Source organism: Echiichthys vipera, assembly GCF_963691815.1.
Source record: "Echiichthys vipera genome assembly, chromosome: 14".
Lineage (NCBI taxonomy): Eukaryota > Metazoa > Chordata > Actinopteri > Perciformes > Trachinidae > Echiichthys > Echiichthys vipera.
This window is the reverse complement of record NC_139839.1, coordinates 5,750,651-5,769,220: the sequence shown is the minus strand read 5'-3', so window position 1 is coordinate 5,769,220 and position 18,570 is coordinate 5,750,651. Positions and strand designations below refer to the sequence as shown.

At 42.0% G+C, this 18,570-nt stretch overlaps 1 protein-coding gene across 1 annotated transcript; it reads left to right on the top strand.

The window, feature by feature from the left end:
* The first annotated feature begins 1,882 nt into the window (after positions 1-1,882).
* Positions 1,883-14,625, top strand: ncf1 (neutrophil cytosolic factor 1). The gene is made up of 11 exons (XM_083926781.1): positions 1,883-1,962; positions 2,195-2,275; positions 3,700-3,775; positions 7,634-7,799; positions 8,316-8,374; positions 9,865-9,987; positions 10,136-10,243; positions 10,648-10,765; positions 11,586-11,696; positions 11,837-12,015; positions 12,742-14,625. The coding sequence occupies exons 1-11, from the start codon at positions 1,891-1,893 to the stop codon at positions 12,903-12,905; spliced, it is 1,257 nt and encodes a 418-aa protein (XP_083782907.1). The 5' UTR covers positions 1,883-1,890; the 3' UTR covers positions 12,906-14,625.
* Positions 14,626-18,570: the final 3,945 nt, after the last annotated feature.

Here is an 18,570-nt window from a genome sequence, read left to right as displayed (position 1 = left end):
AAACCATGAGCACTTTTCACCTGTTTAGACACAACTTCCCAACACATTTTCATTGTGATTCACATGTGCTGCATAATGGTAAGCACAGGTGGCAAAAGTCAAACACAATTAAAGCACTGTTGTCACTACTTGAACACAACAACTCAAAATTGATCACACTTGTGGCTAATGATGTGAGGGAATATATAAAGCCAGTTCAGAGAGCACTGATTTGAGAGGCACTACAATGGATAGAAATGTAAGAGGAAGAGTTTGTGTGAGAGGAGGTCGAGGAGGTCAAGGTGGTCAAGGTGATCAGCGAAGACAAAGAACAGTAATATCTGACGAAATCAGAGCTACTGTGATTGACCATGTTCTTGTCCATGGCATGAGGATGAGGGAGGCCGGACAAAGGGTACAACCAAACATCGCTAGATTCACTGTGTCCACCATAATCCCAAGATTTAGAGAAGAGAATAGGCAATTCTATTTTTTGACATTATAGTAAAGTATGTAAATGTTGAGAGCAAATTACTGTATGGCATATTACATTATATACTGTACCACAGTATACTGTTAGTAAATATATGTTTCAGTACATCACTGTGCCGATGTACTGTAGTATTGTAATGGAGGGTTAGTCTAACTGTCTGTAGTATTCCATGTATATGTTTTGTAACTGCATGTTCTCTTTTAGTAGAATTAAAAGACTGTCACATAAGGGTGTGAGGACAGGTATGTTCTCCCCTAATTGTTGATATGGTCCGTGAGGACATTGCCGAACTGTACACAAGTGGCAAATGCATACGGTTTGTTTAGAACAAATAATATGTGTACTGTAAATGCAAAAGATCTTTGTTTTTTGTACTGTACAAGTGCTACATGTTAATGCACAAGATTTCTGTTTTTTGTCTTTGTGTAAAGTGCTAAATGCAAGTTTTTTTGTTTTGCAACATGCATTCAGCTTCATGTCCTGAGCATTGTGTTTTCTATTTTTCTATGTAGTGTTTAGTGGCTGCTCAGTAGTGTTTTTAATTTTGATTGACTTGGGGCATGATTTGACAACAAAGTTCAGTTTTGGGCACAGATTGAACTGTTTTGAGGTGAAAGTTTGGTTTTGCAAGAAGAGTCTGAGGTTTTGTGAACATAGCTTGAAAATTGGGGTTTGTGTTCAAAGTTTAGAGAAAGGGAGAGAAGCTTTCAAGAAATGTGTCTTAGCAATCGAGAAAAACTGTAATGTATTTATGTTACCACTTTATCCATTTAATTGTATTTTTTTTAATTAGACTGCAGGTTTGACCAACGCCAACAACCAGAACTAATGAAATCCAGGTTTACAAAAATGTATTATTAAACATTTCTAGTTTTTATTTAGCATTTAATACAATATTAATTCATTTTTTGGCATTTTATAGTATTTATTTGAAATAAAAAAACGTATCTAAATGCAAAATAAAACACGTCCCCTGAGTGGCTACAATGGAGGAAGTTAATTCATGTGGGTTTGTTTGTGTTTCTTTTCCCAAACTGTTTTTGTTCCTCTTTGCTTGTTTGTAAAAAAAAAAAAAGCTTTTGGAAATCAAAAGAAATCACGAGTTGAACTGAAAGCCCCTGTGAACAGCAGCGACACGAAGAGCGGCTGCTACAGAATCAAAAACAAGTGTTTAGGATGCAGCCGGTGGTTTCCCTGCTGCACTGTTGAGAAACACGTTTAAAGGGGAAGTCTTGACTTTCTTCAGGATTTCTTCAAATCTGTAATAAAAGCATCAATAAAAGTACAGAAGTATTTTTAGCTGCAAGAGCATTTCATTTTCACTGTGATGCCGTTTAAAGAGGAACTAACTGTAACACACACACACTATAAAAGCCTCGTGTGTGTGTTGTTCAGGTGTCAGTCTGGAGGACCTGAGCATGGAGGAGACCTACGTCAGGCACGTGGAGCTGCTGGGCTTCGAGAAACGCTCCTTCCCGAGTCAGCACTATGTAAGAGACATGCACTGTTCTGCAGAGACTTTCACATTTACACAAACATGTTTATAAATATGTGTGTGTGTGTGTGTGTGTGTGTGTGTGTGTGTGTGTGTGTGTGTGTGTGTGTGTGTGTGTGTGTGTGTGTGTGTGTGTGTGTGTGTGTGTGTGTGTGTGTGTGTGTGTGTGTGTGTGTGTGTGTGTGTGTGTGTGTGTGTGTGTGTGTGTGTGTGTTTCATGCGTGCAGGTTTACATGCTGATGGTGAAGTGGAGCGACCTGTCGGAGAAGCTCATCTACAGGACCTACCCTGAGATCTACACCTTCCACGTGAGTGCGCGTCTGCGTTACTAACCTAATACATGAGTCGTGCTCCTCTGCTTTGGACTCTGTAGTATATATATATATATATATATATATATATATATATATATATAAATAAATAAGAAATAAAAAGAGCCAAAATGTACAAATTAATTTGCTAATAGATAGAAGTGTGACAATTGTTTCTGTTTAAATTAGCATCTTCATTTATTTACCTTACCTTTTATTTACCTATTCATTTATTAATTAATACACTTTCCTATTTAACGTTCCTTTTTGTTTACTTTTTTATTATTGTTTTTTAAATTGTATTAAATTGTATTATTTATTCTTTTACAAATGGCAGCTTCTTCATTTGCGTTATGATGAAGAAATGCATAAAAAATGTAAATATTAATAAATAAAGAAACCAATACAGACATAAATACATTAAAAATAAGATATTAATTAAAAAAAAAGATAAATAAAAAGGAAAGTAAATTAATAAACACACATGAGGAATTAACACAAAGGGAAATAAATAAAGAAGCTAGTTTTAAACAGTAAAATCAATTTCTGTCACATTTCATCAATTATTTAATACATATATTTATTTTTTAATATTATATTTATTACATTTAATGGCATATTAATGAATTTATCAAGTAATTTGTGTATTTGTTATATTATGACATCTTCAAGTACTTTTTTAAATTGTATTTAATTTTATTATTTATTGTTTTACAAATGGCAGCTTCTTTATTTGCGTAATGATGAAGAAATGCATAAAGAAATGTAAATATTAATGTATAAAGAAAATGATACAGATATTAATTAAAAAAATAACATAAATAAAAAGGAAAGTAAATGTATAAACACACATGAGGAATTAACACAAAGGTAAATAAATAAAGAAGCTAGTTTTAAACAGTAAAGTCAATTTCTGTCACATTTCATCAATTATTTAATACATACATTTATTTTTGTTACATTTATTGGCATATTAATTCATTTATCAAGTTATTTATTTATTTTTGCATCTTCAAGTACTTTTTTAAATAGTAATGAAATGTTTTAATTGTATTTAATTTCATTATTTATTCTTTTTTAAATGCCAACTTCTTGGAATGGATAAAAAAAACTTAAAAAGAACATGAAAAAACATTAAAATAATAAATTAATTTGAAAAAAAACATAAATAAAAGTACATGAATAAATAAAATTGGGGGATTAATACAAAGGTAAATAAATAAAGAAGCTAATTAAAACAGAAAAAAATAGATTTATGTCACATATCATCAATTACTCAACACATAGGTAACAGATAATATGTGACATAAATCGATTTCTCTGTTTTTATATTATTGTTGTTGCATTTACATTAATTCATTTATGGCGTCATCTGTTTATTTGTGTTCTCGTGGCGTCTCCCTTCGTGTTTTCTGCTGCAGAAATCGCTGAAGGAGATGTTTCCCATCGAGTCGGGTCAGATAGAGAAGAGGGACAGGATCATCCCGTCACTACCAGGTAATAACAGTCGTAATCTCACTGTGTGTCACACGTTTGGACGTAAAAGAGTGCAGGTTGTGTTACATTTAGTCGCCGAATCAACACTTGAAGAGCTCTTTTCCAAAACGACATAAAATCCAAATTTTAAAACAATGAGTGTGTCGTGCCATTTTGCTGTAAACAGAACCTTTTCACTGCTTCATCAGTGTTTCTGCCAAATCTCTTTATTTCCTTGTTTAAAATGGTCTCAAGATGCAGTTCCTTTCCAAACCGAGACCAGCGCCAAACCTATTTTTAGCCTAAATGCGATACGTCCTCTCGGCCAATCAGAATTCAGTGAGCGTTCTATGCCATCCAACATGGCGGCGCTCTGAAGCGGGAGAGTTTTTTGTTTCGTCCGTCCGTTCAACACGTTCAGACTGAGCCAAGATACATTGAATATTAACCAAATGTGTGAGTCTAGGTAAAACGTGTCATTTTCCTGAAAACTATTCAAATGGATTTATAGCGTTTTGGAAAAGAGCTCCTCCCTTGTTTTCCTGCAGACAGGGCTGCTGCTTAAATTGACGCTATTCTGCCTCCTCTCGTGTCTAAATGAGGTGTTTTCTAGTTAGAAAAACAACCCTCTGCTGCTGTGATGTTCTCCCAGGAAGCACCTTCGGTTATTGAACCCATGCGGTCGACGCCACTTCTCTTTTTTGTTCTAATTGCTCAAGCGACTGCAACAAAAAGCCGCAGCAACAAACACTGATGTCAACATGTGGGTGTTTTTTCTGTGTGGGGCAGTTTTGAGCAGCGAGGCGAGACCAGAAAAAAGCAGAAGAAGGAAAAGAGCAGCTTGTAATCGAGAATATGAAAGGAGGAAAATAGCGAAGTGGGAAGGAAACTGAGAAGGGCGGTGCGTGCAATTTCAAGAGTCGATATTTTCAAGAAGCTTTATTTATCCAGAGGGAAACGATTGTGCAATAAAATAAAGCTAACAACAAATGAATCAAACAATTAACTAAATGTGACAGAGTGCAACAGACATCGTGGTTAAGCGTAGGTAAATACAATATACAACAATACGCAGCGTGCAGTTTAGCAGCATGTTGAAATAAAATAAGTACAAACTAAAGAAGAAGAAGAAGAAGAAGAAGAGACCCACAACAGGGGTAATTCGATTTTTCACTCTATTATTAAATCTAGTAAGGATGAACCCTGGGCGCCTCCCTAGGGAGGTGTTCCGGGCACGTCCAGCTGGAAGGAGGCCCCGGGGAAGACCCAGGACCAGGTGGAGAGATTAGATCTCCACACTGGCCTGGGAACGCCTCAGGATCCCCCAGTTAGAGCTGGTTAATGTGGCCCGGGAAAGGGAAGTTTGGGGTCCCCTGCTGGAGCTGCTGCCCCCCCGACCCGACCCCGGATAAGAGACTGAAGATGAGATGAGATGAAAGACTCTATTATTATTATTCATGTTACACACACACAGGCCCGAAATACACACACTTGCACAAACAGGAACTATATACATGCAGTTAATGGAGAGAGGGGGCTGCCAGTGACCAGCGCCCCGAGCAGTTGGTGAGTGATAAGTGATAACAGTGTTGAAAGTGTAGCCGCATTTCTTACTGAACTATGTTCCTCCATGTGACCTGTTATTTTTTTCCACAATCAGTGCTGGATTCCACGGCAAAAAGGCCTATGTAGACCCTAACATTACCCCCTAACCCTAACGTAAAGCTGAGTTAAATCAACGAAGACACAGGCTTATGCGACCGGGGAACATCAGACCCTTTTTCCCAAAAAGGAACATAGGGACGAACCCCAAACTACGAGTGACCAACACACAGAAGCACCGGAAATGACTCAATACGCTCACCGTAACACATCAGGTCAGCAGTCCTCCTCTTCCGACCGCTCCTCCAGGCTGAGCTCGCCTGTTAAATCAGAAAATTTGGCTCAAAATCAGACATTTTCAAACGGATGATTACAGCAACGGCTGTTTAAAACAACAACGGCGTGTGGTGAGGTGAAGCGATACTGCGGTTAAACCTGTGAGGTTACAGAGTATTTTACAACGGGTGCCATCTCCTGCTCCAATTAAGTTACAGTACAACTAAATAAAGTGATGAAGTGATGATATAAAGTGACATTTGCTCAGGCAAAGTGTCTCCACTGTTCCTCACGTGACCGGGGGGAGATGAATTATAGAGTTTGATGGCCGTCGGAAGGAAAGACTTCCTCCGGCGTTCAGTTCAGTGTGACACCAGGGGAGAATGAGTCTGTGGCTGAAGGTGCTTCTGCTCAGGGTGGAGAGGGTGAGTGCTGTTGTCCAGGATGCTGTGCAGTTTAAAAAAGCATCCTCCAATCATTTTTTTTAATGCCTTTACCTCGAGATAACATGAGGAAAACAACAGATTGCTGACGTTTACGTGCATCTACGGCCCAGATCTGCGATGAAGGATGCACCTGTGTACGCAGGAACTACAGCCTCTTGCTCTCATGTTTTCAGCGACAGCCAGGTGTCACAAAAGAGCAGGTTTTTCTGTTTTCTGTTCCTGTTTTCGTGAAAACGGAACTCCAAACTGCACGTACTCCTCTTGTGAAAGCTCCGTTACAAAACAAAACTTGCTGCAATGAAGAGAAAGAGATGCAAAAACAAAAACTCAGTCCTGATGCAACAGGTCGGGAAATTTCCACCAAGGACATTTACTCAAGTACAGTTTGCTTTTACATGGGTATTTAAATCGTGTACTTCTTAGTAAGAGTGAGATTTTTACAAACAAAACTGTTGATTAAACCATCCAACAGAATATAAAGAAGTTAAAATATGCTCCAGCTGTAACATTAAATAGCTGCATGATAAAAAAAATTGCAATAATATTCCAAAAATATGAAATATGAAATATGATGATAAAATAGCTCCTTCAGTACTTTCAGCACACGTTTGCTGTTTATACTTTTGTACTTTTTGTGAAGTCTTTAGTATTTTTACCGAGCGTTATTGCCACTTTTACTTAAGTAGTTGAGTGTGAGTACTTGAGTGAAAAGAGATTTATTACACTGTCCATCCGTACCGTGCCCCAGGAGGTTTCAAGGCTAAAGTCAAGTTCCTTTGACCAGTGTGAGTGAAACCGTACCACGCCTAGCTGCGGCACGCTTGCCGTCCAAGGCTCGTTTGAATGAGTTGGGCTTTTGTAAAGCACGTTTGCACATGTACGAGGAAGAGCACAAGGCCTACAGTGGTTCTGAGGTCATTTCCTGTGCGCCTGTTGGGACATAGAAAAAAGAAGGAGGGACCATGCGCGGACATTTAAAACAATGGCGGTGAAAGGTTCACGTTGGTGTGATGCGGAGGTGGAGTGTTTACTGCAGATTTGGTCGATGAAAAGATTCAAAAACAGTCGACAAGACGCACAAAAACTCTGAGGTCTACGGAAAGATTTAGAAACAAAGCCACGCATCGCGATGATGTCATCAATGCGTGTGACGTGTTACGGCGTGATGACGTATAGGCAGCAAGAAGCATTCTCCGAGGCCCAGGTAGTGTGAGTACAAACGGGCCTGGAGGGGGGGACAAGGACCCTAAAGCACGGGGCACGGGACGGAGGCACAGTGGGAGTGAGTGCGCCCTTATTTAAGACATTTTTAATTTCTGTGCATAACTTTTTGTACGATTTCCTACGACCTGATTATGAGAATATGTTGCTTCGGGAGGTCAGTTCCTCTACTGTCCGTGCAAACGTTGCACATTGTCACTGCTGTAGTTTAAAGTTTGTCAGCCTTCAGGGGCCCCTACCGACCCGGGGCCCCAAGCAGAAGCCTGCCTCGCCTGCTGGCAAGTGGCGCCTCTGCATTTACCTGTAACTGACGTGTTTGTGGTTGTGTCCTCAGCACCGCGCTGGCTTTACAGCTCAAAGTCACCAGAAACCAGGCAGAGCACCCTGACGGAGTACTGCCACTCGCTCATCAACCTGCCGCCTCACATCTCCCGCTCCAGACACCTCAACAACTTCCTGAAGGTTCGACCGGAGGACGAGAACCCGCCTGCTGCGAACACGTCAGTACAACACACACTCCTGCTGCTAACAACGTGGCAGACCTCTAACCTGACCTTTAGTGTTACGTTCTGAGACATTTTCAATAGGGTGATTACAGCAACGACTGTTTAAAACAACAACGGCGTGTGGCGAAGCGATACTGCGGTAACGCGGTTAAACCTGTGAGGTTACAGAGCATTTTACAACGGGTTCCATCGCCTGCTCCAATCAGAATCAAGGAAAAAAAAGACCTGTTTTATGAAGAATTAATCAGAATGGCAGCTACAGTGGGCAAAATGACATTATCGATACATTGACTTGGAATTATAACACATGAATAGCGTCTATTTCGCCGTCTCTGAACTAATTTTGTTACTATTTGTTGAGAAAAATGTTGTATAAAGAAAGAATAATAACAAAGAATATGTATTTTCTGGAGCCCCCCGGAGACCAGGGGGGCCCGACCTGCTTCTACCTCAGTAGTTGAAGTCTGGCTCTGAACCTGACAAATGCAAAACTGCTCATTTCCTCCGCAGACTGAAACGAAACGAGACGTTTGTGGTGTCCAGGGAGTTGGCCAGAGGCAACGCATCTGGTAAGAGTCATTTTTAAAGCTTTCAAAAGTTCACTCCACGCTGAAAACGCTGCTGTTCGCTGCTCGATTTCCTAAGGTTATGAGTATGAAGATGTTACATTTTCATACTTGTGCACTTCTACTAATGCAATAGGGCAATGTGCAATAAATATATTAACACCTGCACTTCGTCCCTACAGCGTACACTTTTGTGTAAACGAGCCAAGTACAGTTGAACTCGCAGACTAAGCGCCATGTCGTCGATGATCTTTGAACGTTTGTCTTCCTGTTTGTTTTGTTTTGTTCTTTGTTTAAATCCTGTAAAGTATGTTTTTATTTATGGAGCAATCGGGCACTGTGTCCAAGGCCAATTTCCCCGCGTGGACTTTAAAGTTTAACTTATTAACTTCATTCATTCATCTTCAACCGCTTGTCCCTGTCGGGGTTGCGGGGGATCTGGAGCCGATCCCAGCTGACATCGGGCGTGAGGCGGGGTCCACCCTGGACAGGATGCCAGTCTATCAAAGGACACATAGAGACGAACAGAGACGGACAACCATTCACAGCTACGGGTGATTTAGAGTCATCAATGAACCGAACACCTGCACGTCTTTGGACTGTGGGAGGAAACCGGAGAACCCGGAGAAAACCCACGCAGACACGGGGACAACATGCAAACTCCTTAATTCTTTTAAATATATTGTTTCGTTCTCATTTTCTTTTTTCATTTGTTTTGTGTGTTTATGATTGTTATGTAAAACACTTTGAATCGCCTTTGTGTATGAATTGTGCTTTAAATTTCCAGCTGTTATTGTTAAAAACCTTTCGGACGAGGCGGAAATTGTAAATACTTTGTGAGACGAGTACATTTCTGCAGCGGGGTAATAACTCCTTATATAATGTTCAACTATAACTACAGCTACTGGACTCTTACTGGAACTGTCCAGGTGGTTTTTCCTGTAGATGTTGCAGAAATAATAACAATGTCATGAACGGTACAGAAATAACATACAAAAATGGCGGACCCGATGCAGACACGGACACGAAGTAAAAGTACAAACAAACATTTAATGATAATAACTAACGCAAAAACACTACAGGGTAAACAGGAACGAGGAGACGATGGAAGAATCAGGGAGACGGACCGGAGACAGGAACACGGGAAACTACGGAGAGAGAGAAAAACAAACACGATTAGAATATACTTAACGACGGGGAGCGTGATAACCACAACGAGAAAGGGGACGCCAATCTGGGGGGAATAGTTTTACCAGTAAAGGATCTACAACGGTCCGGCGCTGCATGCCTGTCCGCACAGCGTATTAATAGTGATCCAGGTGATCAGCGTCACAGGCTGCAGCTTGGGGGGGAACGCCTACCGGACCTAGACAAAAGGAACACACACACACAAGCAGCGATACACAGACAGAGGGAGACAAACTCAAACAAAAGGAAGAGAGGAGGGTACTGACAGAACCCAGTCTTGACAAACAATGTGATTTTTACCCTAGAGATTTCCGGCCCCATCATACTGGACACCTACAGAGTGGTCGCAGACTTCACCAAGACGTCCAAGCACGAGATCACTCTGCACACCGGGGACCTGGTCGAGATCGTGGAGAAAAATCCGAACGGTGAGAAGAGTTTTTACGCTGAAAAGTCAACGTCAAACCGAAAAACACAGGACTTGATGTTCAGTTGTAGTTTACAAAGACACAGTTGGGAATGAGAGGACTTTGAAACGAATGTCACTAACTAACCCTTACATCATAACATGCTCAGGTTGGTGGTTCTGCCAGTGTGAGTCCAAACGAGGCTGGATTCCTGCGTCCTACTTGGAGCCTCTGGACGGACCGGAGGAGGCCGAGGACGCTGAGCCAAACTATGAAGGCAAGCTGTTTACACAATTTTCACAATTAAATAAGCGAGAAGGTTCCAGGTTCGAATCCAGGCTGGGGCCCTTCTGTGTGGAGTTTGCATGTCCTCCCCGTGTCTGCGTGGGTTTTCTCCGGGTTCTCCGGTTTCCTCCCACAGTCCAAAGACGTGCAGGTGTTCGGTTCATTGATGACTCAAAATCACCCGTAGGTGTGAATGGTTGTCTGTCTCTGTTCGTCTCTATGTGTCCTGTGATAGACTGGCGTCCTGTCCAGGGTGGACCCCACCTCACGCCCGATGTCAGCTGGGATCAGCTCCAGCCCCCCCACGACCCCGACAGGGACAAGAGGTTGAAGATGAATAAATGAATGTCCAGGATGTGCGTCTTTTTTTTTAACAGTGCTGTGTGTTTTCTGCAGGAGAGCTGCACGTCACCATCAAAGCCTACGCGGCGGAGCAGGAGGACGAGATCTCTCTGGAGATCGGGGAAACCGTCGAGGTCATTCACAAGCTGCTGGACGGCTGGTGGGTCGTCAGGTACGAAACGCACGCACACGTTTACGTATTTATTACCATTTCTACAAGCTCATAGCCTCAGAACCAAGCTGCTGTATACAGTTGTTCTTACAGGGAGGAATAAAGTTGCTATTGATTTGAACTTAATCACCAACATCCTCACGTTAGCCTGTAGACGTGAACTGTGAAGAAGAAAACTTTATTTATTATTTATAAAGTGTTTCGAATGCAAAAAAGATCTGAGTATGTTCAAATAAAGTGCTTAAACAGATAAAACATGATAAACTCAAATATACATAACAATAAAAATGCATAAATGGTAGATAGGTGTGTATGGAAGAAACTTCATTGTAAGCCAAAAATAATCCATAGAGCGGGTGTGTGTGTGTATGTGTGTGTGTGTGTGTGTGTGTGTGTGTGGGGGGGGGGGGGGGGGGTCAACATCCAGAGAAAAAATTCACAATTTCTAAAATTTAAGTAGTAAATGTCATAAAAAGAGAGAAAAAAATCGATATTTTCTGAGATTAAAGTTGTATATCTCCAATAAAAAACAGATTTCAGTTGTACATTTACAATAAAAACATAGATATTTAATAAAAAAAGTTGAATATTTGTTGAGATTAAAGTTGTAATCAAATGTGTCTTCAAAGTCTTGATACTACCGATAATAAGGGCGCACTCACTGTCCGTCCGTACCATGCCCCGTGCTTTAGGGTCCTTGTCCCAGATACACGTGTGACGCTGCCATCTTTGCCACAGCCACATCGCTGATATTCATTTGAAGTTATTTTTTATATCAACATCTTCTAAAACAGTTATTCTGCTGTTTGTACTTTTACAGGAAAGGGGATGAGACCGGTCATTTCCCCTCAATGTTCCTGCACAAGGCCGGCAAGAGGGAGAAGTACGAAGCGGAGAGGAACCTGCAGGGACGCAAACCGCCACCTCGCAGGTACGTAAACCGCCCCCTCGCAGGTACGCAAACCGCCACCTCGCAGGTACGCAAACCGCCACCTAGCAGGTATGTAAACTGCATGAGATCAGCACATCTACAGACCAGCACATCTCTGTGTGTCCTGCTCTCCGCATCAGGTCGACTATCCGAAACGCCAAGAGCATCCACAACAAATCTCGCCAGCGGCTCAGCCAGGACTCCTACCGCATGAACAGCCGGCGGTACCTGCAGCAGAAAGGCGGCGGTCGCCTCGCCAAGCCGCGCGGGGACGCCAAATACGCTGCAAAGTCACCGCTGAGGGAGAGGAGGAACCAGGGTAATGAGAAAACAAAAACATGTTTCCAAAGGGCGCTGCACTCTGAGGAGTAGTTAGTATGTATAGCTTATATACACACCTATATGTACAAACATATTTATACAGAAAAGCAAACACTTAAGGCCTTTCTGGATAAATAAGACAGAATTAATTGCCGAATTTTGTCAAAGATTGCAGGGCTGAGAGTGACGATATAGGTGCGTTTCCATTCGGGGTCGAACACCCAGAATGAGGTGGGATATCGCGCTGAAAATTCGCATGTGAGTCTCTCGCGGGGCGGTGTGTTGGCCCAGTCGCAGAGCAGGGACGTTTTTCTCCCCTGAGAGAAGTCCGGGGGCTGATTGGATGTAACTCAGGTAACTCGTGTGGTAGCACAGACGCCACAACAACGCGGCGAAGTAGAGTAGACACTTTGATCCAGCGGGCTTGTTAAAGTGAGTGCTGCAGCATGGTTGTTGCTGGAGCGACAGGAGGGTAAGAAGAGCGTAGTTTGGTACAGGACTAGAGCAGCCTATGACGTGTTTTAAATTAGGTTGGTGTTTGGGATTTATGAAGCAACTGTGAGGAAAATTCTCCAGCTTTTATCAGTGGTTGTCCTGCCCAGGGCCTCCTTACAGCGCACAGTACGATGGAGGCAGGGATTTAGTCAAAGTGTGATATATTTGAGAGGATGTAATCCCTAATCTGGAGGTATGAGCGCGTCCTCATTGTTCTTTTGACCTACAGACAACATTCCCGAGCTGTCCGGCTCCAGTTCGGAGAGCGAGCTGAAGAAGGAGGCTCCTGTCGTCCCTCCGCGGCCGAGTCCGGAGCTCATCCTGGAGCGCTGCAGCGACAACACCCGCAAGAAAGTCAGCATCCACAGGGAGCGCTCCAGCACCACCAGCTAGCACTGGGAGTCACCGTATGTGGTCAGGAGAAATCGCGATGAAATTAACTTATAGGAGCTTTTTTTTGTTTTGTTTTATTCCTGAATTTGTTGCCAACGGTTCAAATGCAAGTGCGAACCAATGGGAGTTATGTTGTCGTGTTACCTTACATTAGGATATTCTCAACGGCGTGTCTTTAAAATAATAACTGATAACTTATTTTATGTTTTACTTTCAAAAACTCTCCTGAAAAGACCAAAACAACAAAGTCTCTCAATGGACCGTGTCCTCTCCTATTGATTCCTAATTATAATAATGAATTAATGAAGGAATCAAAGGTTTATTTAAGTTTAAAAGATGTTAAAGTTGTAAATTTGCAATAAAAACATGGACGTTTGTTGGTGTTAAAGTTGTAAATATGAGATAAAAACACTTGGAATTTGCAATAAAACAACTTGGATATTCATTAAGATTAAAGTTGTAAATTTGTGATAAACAACTCGGAAATTCGTAATAATAATAATAATAATACATTTTATTAGTTGGCACCTCTCACACCTAATGAAACCTTACAAAACATAAATAAAAAACATAAATTAAAGCATCACAAAATATATATCAGTAGTTAAAATCGAGTTGTTCAACTAGTTAAACACATTTAAATGAATAAAATCAAAAGTTATGTCTGGTATAATAATGTAAACAGAGGTGTTTCATGTGTTTTAACACACGTGCGTCCTACTGTCGATTTAACTCTTTAAAAAATACAAATAAGTTTCATTTTTTATTGTTTTTAATCAAACAAACAGGAGAAAGTTGGGCTTTTTATGGGGGACTATTTTCAGCGGCGGATGAATCCACATTCGGTCTATTGTGCATCTGTGGCACATAAAAGGAAGACATTTCAGGCTGTGATGCACTCATTAAACTTGTTCTTTTGGTCTTTTTTAAAGGAGACAAACTCAACAGGGACAAATCCTTTATTACTTTGCTTTGCAGTCGCTTCACATAAAAACACTTTATTATCATGAACTTTCCTCTCAAGCGGAGGAGCCCTCCGGGAAGACCCAGGACCAGGTGGAGAGATTAGATCTCCACACTGGCCTGGGAACGCCTCAGGATCCCCCAGTTAGAGCTGGTTAATGTGGCCCGGGAAAGGGAAGTTTGGGGTCCCCTGCTGGAGCTGCTGCCCCCGCGACCCAGCCCTGGATAAGAGACTAAAGATGAGATGAGATGAGACTCTCCTCTCAGCTCAGTGTTGATGTTTGATACACAGAAACAAAACACCCCTCGTCATGATGACTCATAATTAGTAATTTTTGTGTTTAGTATTGTTGTATTTTACGCCTCTTTTCTTTCTTATCTCAAGAAAATGAGACATTTAAAAGCGAAAAGTTTGACACTTATTTGCTTTTTGGCTGAGAAAAACACGTCTGGCTCCATCCAAAAGTAACAAAATCCACCTACCAGCACCTCTAAAGCTCACTGGTTAACCTGCTATATATATTATCATAATAACAATAAATCATTGTTCTATGCAGGGTTAGAAAAAGCAAGAAAAAGCTAAGTTTCCTCGTGAAAGGTGAATTTAGTTGGTCACATAAAAGTGTAAATAAATATATTTCTGTTTGTAACGTGGGTGTGGAGGCTTTTAGATCCATTCCCAAGCATCTTTAGAGCTTTTTATTTATTTATTATTCGCTCAACAAACGCATTAAACAATAAAACAAACTGAAGTCTCTCTCCGCATTCTTCTCTTTTGGTCAAAATTAGGGGTGAGCAGTGCTTTCTGCTGGAGATGCACACACAAAACTCTGCTTTGGGTTGAAACTAAAGATCCCTGATTATGAAATATTTATTGAAACGTTGACTCTTGAATCTTTTTCACTCGTGTTGCTCTGAGTTTCCCAGCTGCTGTAAATCCGGCCACAGCGCTTAAAATCAAAGACAGAGTTCGGAAAATGCAGATGACGGACAAAGATTTCCAGGTTTTGTGGGACAGATGGGAAAGAAGTAGGTCGCAGAGGATGTGGGTCGGTCTTTAAAAAGCCTCCAAAAAAACCTGCAGCACATTTGGAAATGAGGCTGAGGGTGTTGAGGACAACGTCCACGTCTCACTCGCTTCAGAGACTCGTCCCCTGAAACGAATAAAGTACCAGAAAATAAAAATACTCAGGTACGTCTGTGCAGCACTTGATGAGATTTACATCGTTTCTTTCTCAACACTGTAGAAAACTAAGGAAACAGTAAATATTCACACGTGAGAAGCTGCAGACGGTGATTGTTTATTTTCTTCCTTCTTGTACTTTCATTTTTCTGATAGTTCTTTACTTTTACCTAAGTAACACTTTGAATGCAGGACTTTTACTTGTAACAGAGTAGTTCTTGCTACCTTTACTGAGGTAAAGAGTGAAAACCTAAAAAAATACTAAAGGAATGACCCCGACGTGATTTGAACACGCAACCTTCTGATCTGGAGTCAGACGCGCTACCGTTGCGCCACGAGGTCCTGCACTGAAATGGTTTATTTCAGACAATATAAACATAGACAAGCTCCACCGTTATGTTGTAGCCGCAATGATAAAAAAATAACTATTTCACATTATGGCCAGGGGCGTTTGCCACCAGATCAGGAGGCAGGGACTGTTGCAGGTGCTCTGGTTGAGGGCACGTTTGCCTGGTTTGGGACTGCTTCTGTGAGGTCATTCATGGCGACCAAGGAAGAAACTTTGAGTCAGGCGTGTTTTCTGTCACGCGTGAGCGACGAGGCGTGCAGAAGACGCGAACTACTCCTTTACATCCGCAGAGTGACGGACTCGTCCACCTCGCCATCCTCACTGCAGAACATCAACGTGATTGGGACAAGATGCACCTGCCTCTCATCTTATTGGCCTACAGGTCAGCAGTGCAGGACTCCACCGCATGCACACCTGCTCTGCTCATGTTGGGACGAGAGCGGCGGACGCCAGCAGAAATGGCTTTTGGCTGACCCCCAGACTCACAGGCGGTGCCACCAGGACCAGAATACACCAGAAGGCTCCAGGAGCGAATGGAGTCAGCTCATGCCTTCGCTCCTGACCAGCTGCAGAAAGCGTGAGATAGAAAAGAAACCATGACATGAGGGCTAAAGACAGGGATCCCCGACAGGGATAACCGGTTGAAGATGAATCAATGAACATGTCTACCTCGCGAATAACACTTGGGAGTTGGTTCCAGAGGAGAGGAGCTTGGTAGCTGAAGGCTCTGCCTCCCTTTCTACTTTTGGAGACTCTAGGAACGACAAGTAGCCCTGCACTGTCAGAGGGCAGCGATCTGGTCGGGTGATACGGATCATGAGCTCTTTAAGATACGACGGAGCCTGACCAATGAGTCCAGTTCAGTCCAGGCCTATGTCAAGCTTAATCCTCCATACTGAAACATCAGATGTGTCGTGAGGGTGAGGTAAGGTGTTCAGTGGTAAAAGTTGATATTAACATGTTCGGTACCAGTGTGAAGATAAAATCAGCGATGACGTAAGACCCGCAACCTTCCCTGGTGGTCTAGTGGTTAGGATTCGGCGCTCTCACCGCCGCGGCCCGGGTTCGATTCCCGGTCAGGGAACTAGTCTTTTGCTCTCGTACTTTATGTTTTCAAACAACACATACCCATACATACAGAAAGGAGCCTAAGAACTTTCTGTACAGTCAACCATTAAAGAAAAATATATATATATTGTGTTTCCATATGAAACTGCAAATGAATTTTTTTGCTGTGTCGGCGGATGTAATGGTGTTCTTGAATTTGTGGGACACATTACATTAGGCTTAATAAACAGAAATAAAGGTGAAGTGACTCTAAAAGCCCATCGCTCATATCAAGGAAGCTGTCCCATCATCATTTAAATAGCAGCGGTACTCCTGTGGTGTGGTGCCGGTTGTGGTTAGAGTGAGGATGCCGTTCAATACTCGGTCATCTGCAGGACAGAGCACAGACTGGTGTGAGAAGAAACCTCCTTTGAATGCTGCCGTGCACCTTCATCTTCCCTCCTCTGCAGAGAGATTTTGCGTGCCTTGGCTGCTGCAGAGAAACTGATCAATTTATGCAGAATTAAGCAGAACAAAACCGGATATGAGGTGATTATCACTTCAAAGTAAAACAAAACCAAGCTTATGCAAGAGTAGCAATACTACTCAGTAAGAATACTGTTACAAGTAAAAGTCCTGTAAAATAACAAAAGCATCAGAATATACTTAATGTATGAATAATGGCCCATTTCAGAATTATATATATTACATTATTGGATTATAAGTATTGATGCATTGTTGTGTTTATCATTTAATGTTGCCAGTTAATTACATTGTTATTTCATGCATTTATTTGTTTATCAATTTATATATGTATGTTTTTTTTATTCCTGTATATATTAATACACTTATTTATGGATATATGTACTCATTCACCAATATATGCATTCATTTATTATTTTATTTATTAAACCATTTATTTATGCATGTATTTATTATTGTATTTATATATTCATACATTAATCAGGCATTTAATTATTTACCTATTAATTTATGTATTCATTCATTTATGCACATATTTATTATTTTATTCAACATTTATTTATTTATTAATCTATTTCTGTATTTTATACAACTGTTCACACATGGCCTCCTGTGACCCCAATGACTGTCGTTCAGACTCAATAGAGCACTAACGAAGTCGAAACCAACTGCCCACCAACGACTGTCACTCTAACGACGGTCGTTGGCACTTGGAGCACAAAGGGTGTCAGTGACATCATCGACCTTGTGAGAGGTTAAATACCTGGATCTCCACACCAGTTAGTTGGACCAGTCCCAGCCTGGTCCTGGTCCTGGTCCTGGTCCTGTTCCAGTCCCAGCCTGGTCCTGGTCCAGTCCCAGCCTGGTCCTGGTCCTGGTCCTGGTCCAGTCCCAGCCTGGTCCTGGTCCTGGTCCTGGTCCTGGTCCAGTCCCAGCCTGGTCCTGGTCCTGGTCCTGGTCCTGGTCCAGTCCCAGCCTGGTCAGATGTGTACATGAACTGATGAAGCCTCTTGGATGAGAGGTGAAACGTCTTCCTAGACATCCTCAAAGCAATTTCAGTCAAAAGCAACTGGACTTGGTTATTTGTCTAGGAAGACGTTTCACCTCTCATCCAAGAGGCTTCATCAGTTCATGTACACATCTGACCAGGCTGGGACTGGACCAGGACCAGGACCAAGACCAGGACCAGGACCAGGACCAGGCTGGGACTGGTCCAACTAACTGGTGTGGAGATCCAGGTATTTAACCTCTCACAAGGCCGATGATGTCACTGACACCCTTTGTGCTCCAAGTGCCCACGCCCGTCATTAGAGTGACAGACGTTGGTGGGAAGTTGGTTTCGACTTCGTTAGTGCTCTATTGAGTCTGAACGACAGTCGTTGGGGTCACCCTACTCAACGACTGTCGTTTTTTTGACTGAAATTGCTTTGAGGAGAACGATGACCTGGACAAATGAGAACATTCACAGGCTTTCTGTATCTCATACCTTTATTTTGTATTTATTCCTGTATTTATTTATTGAGATCTCAAACTGCTCACGGCTCTTATTTTGAAACCCTTCACCGGGACGGAAACGCTTCCGCCCTCCCGCTCGGGACCTTGACGCCGCTCGGTGCCGCAGCCTGTGCGGTCTCAGAGGA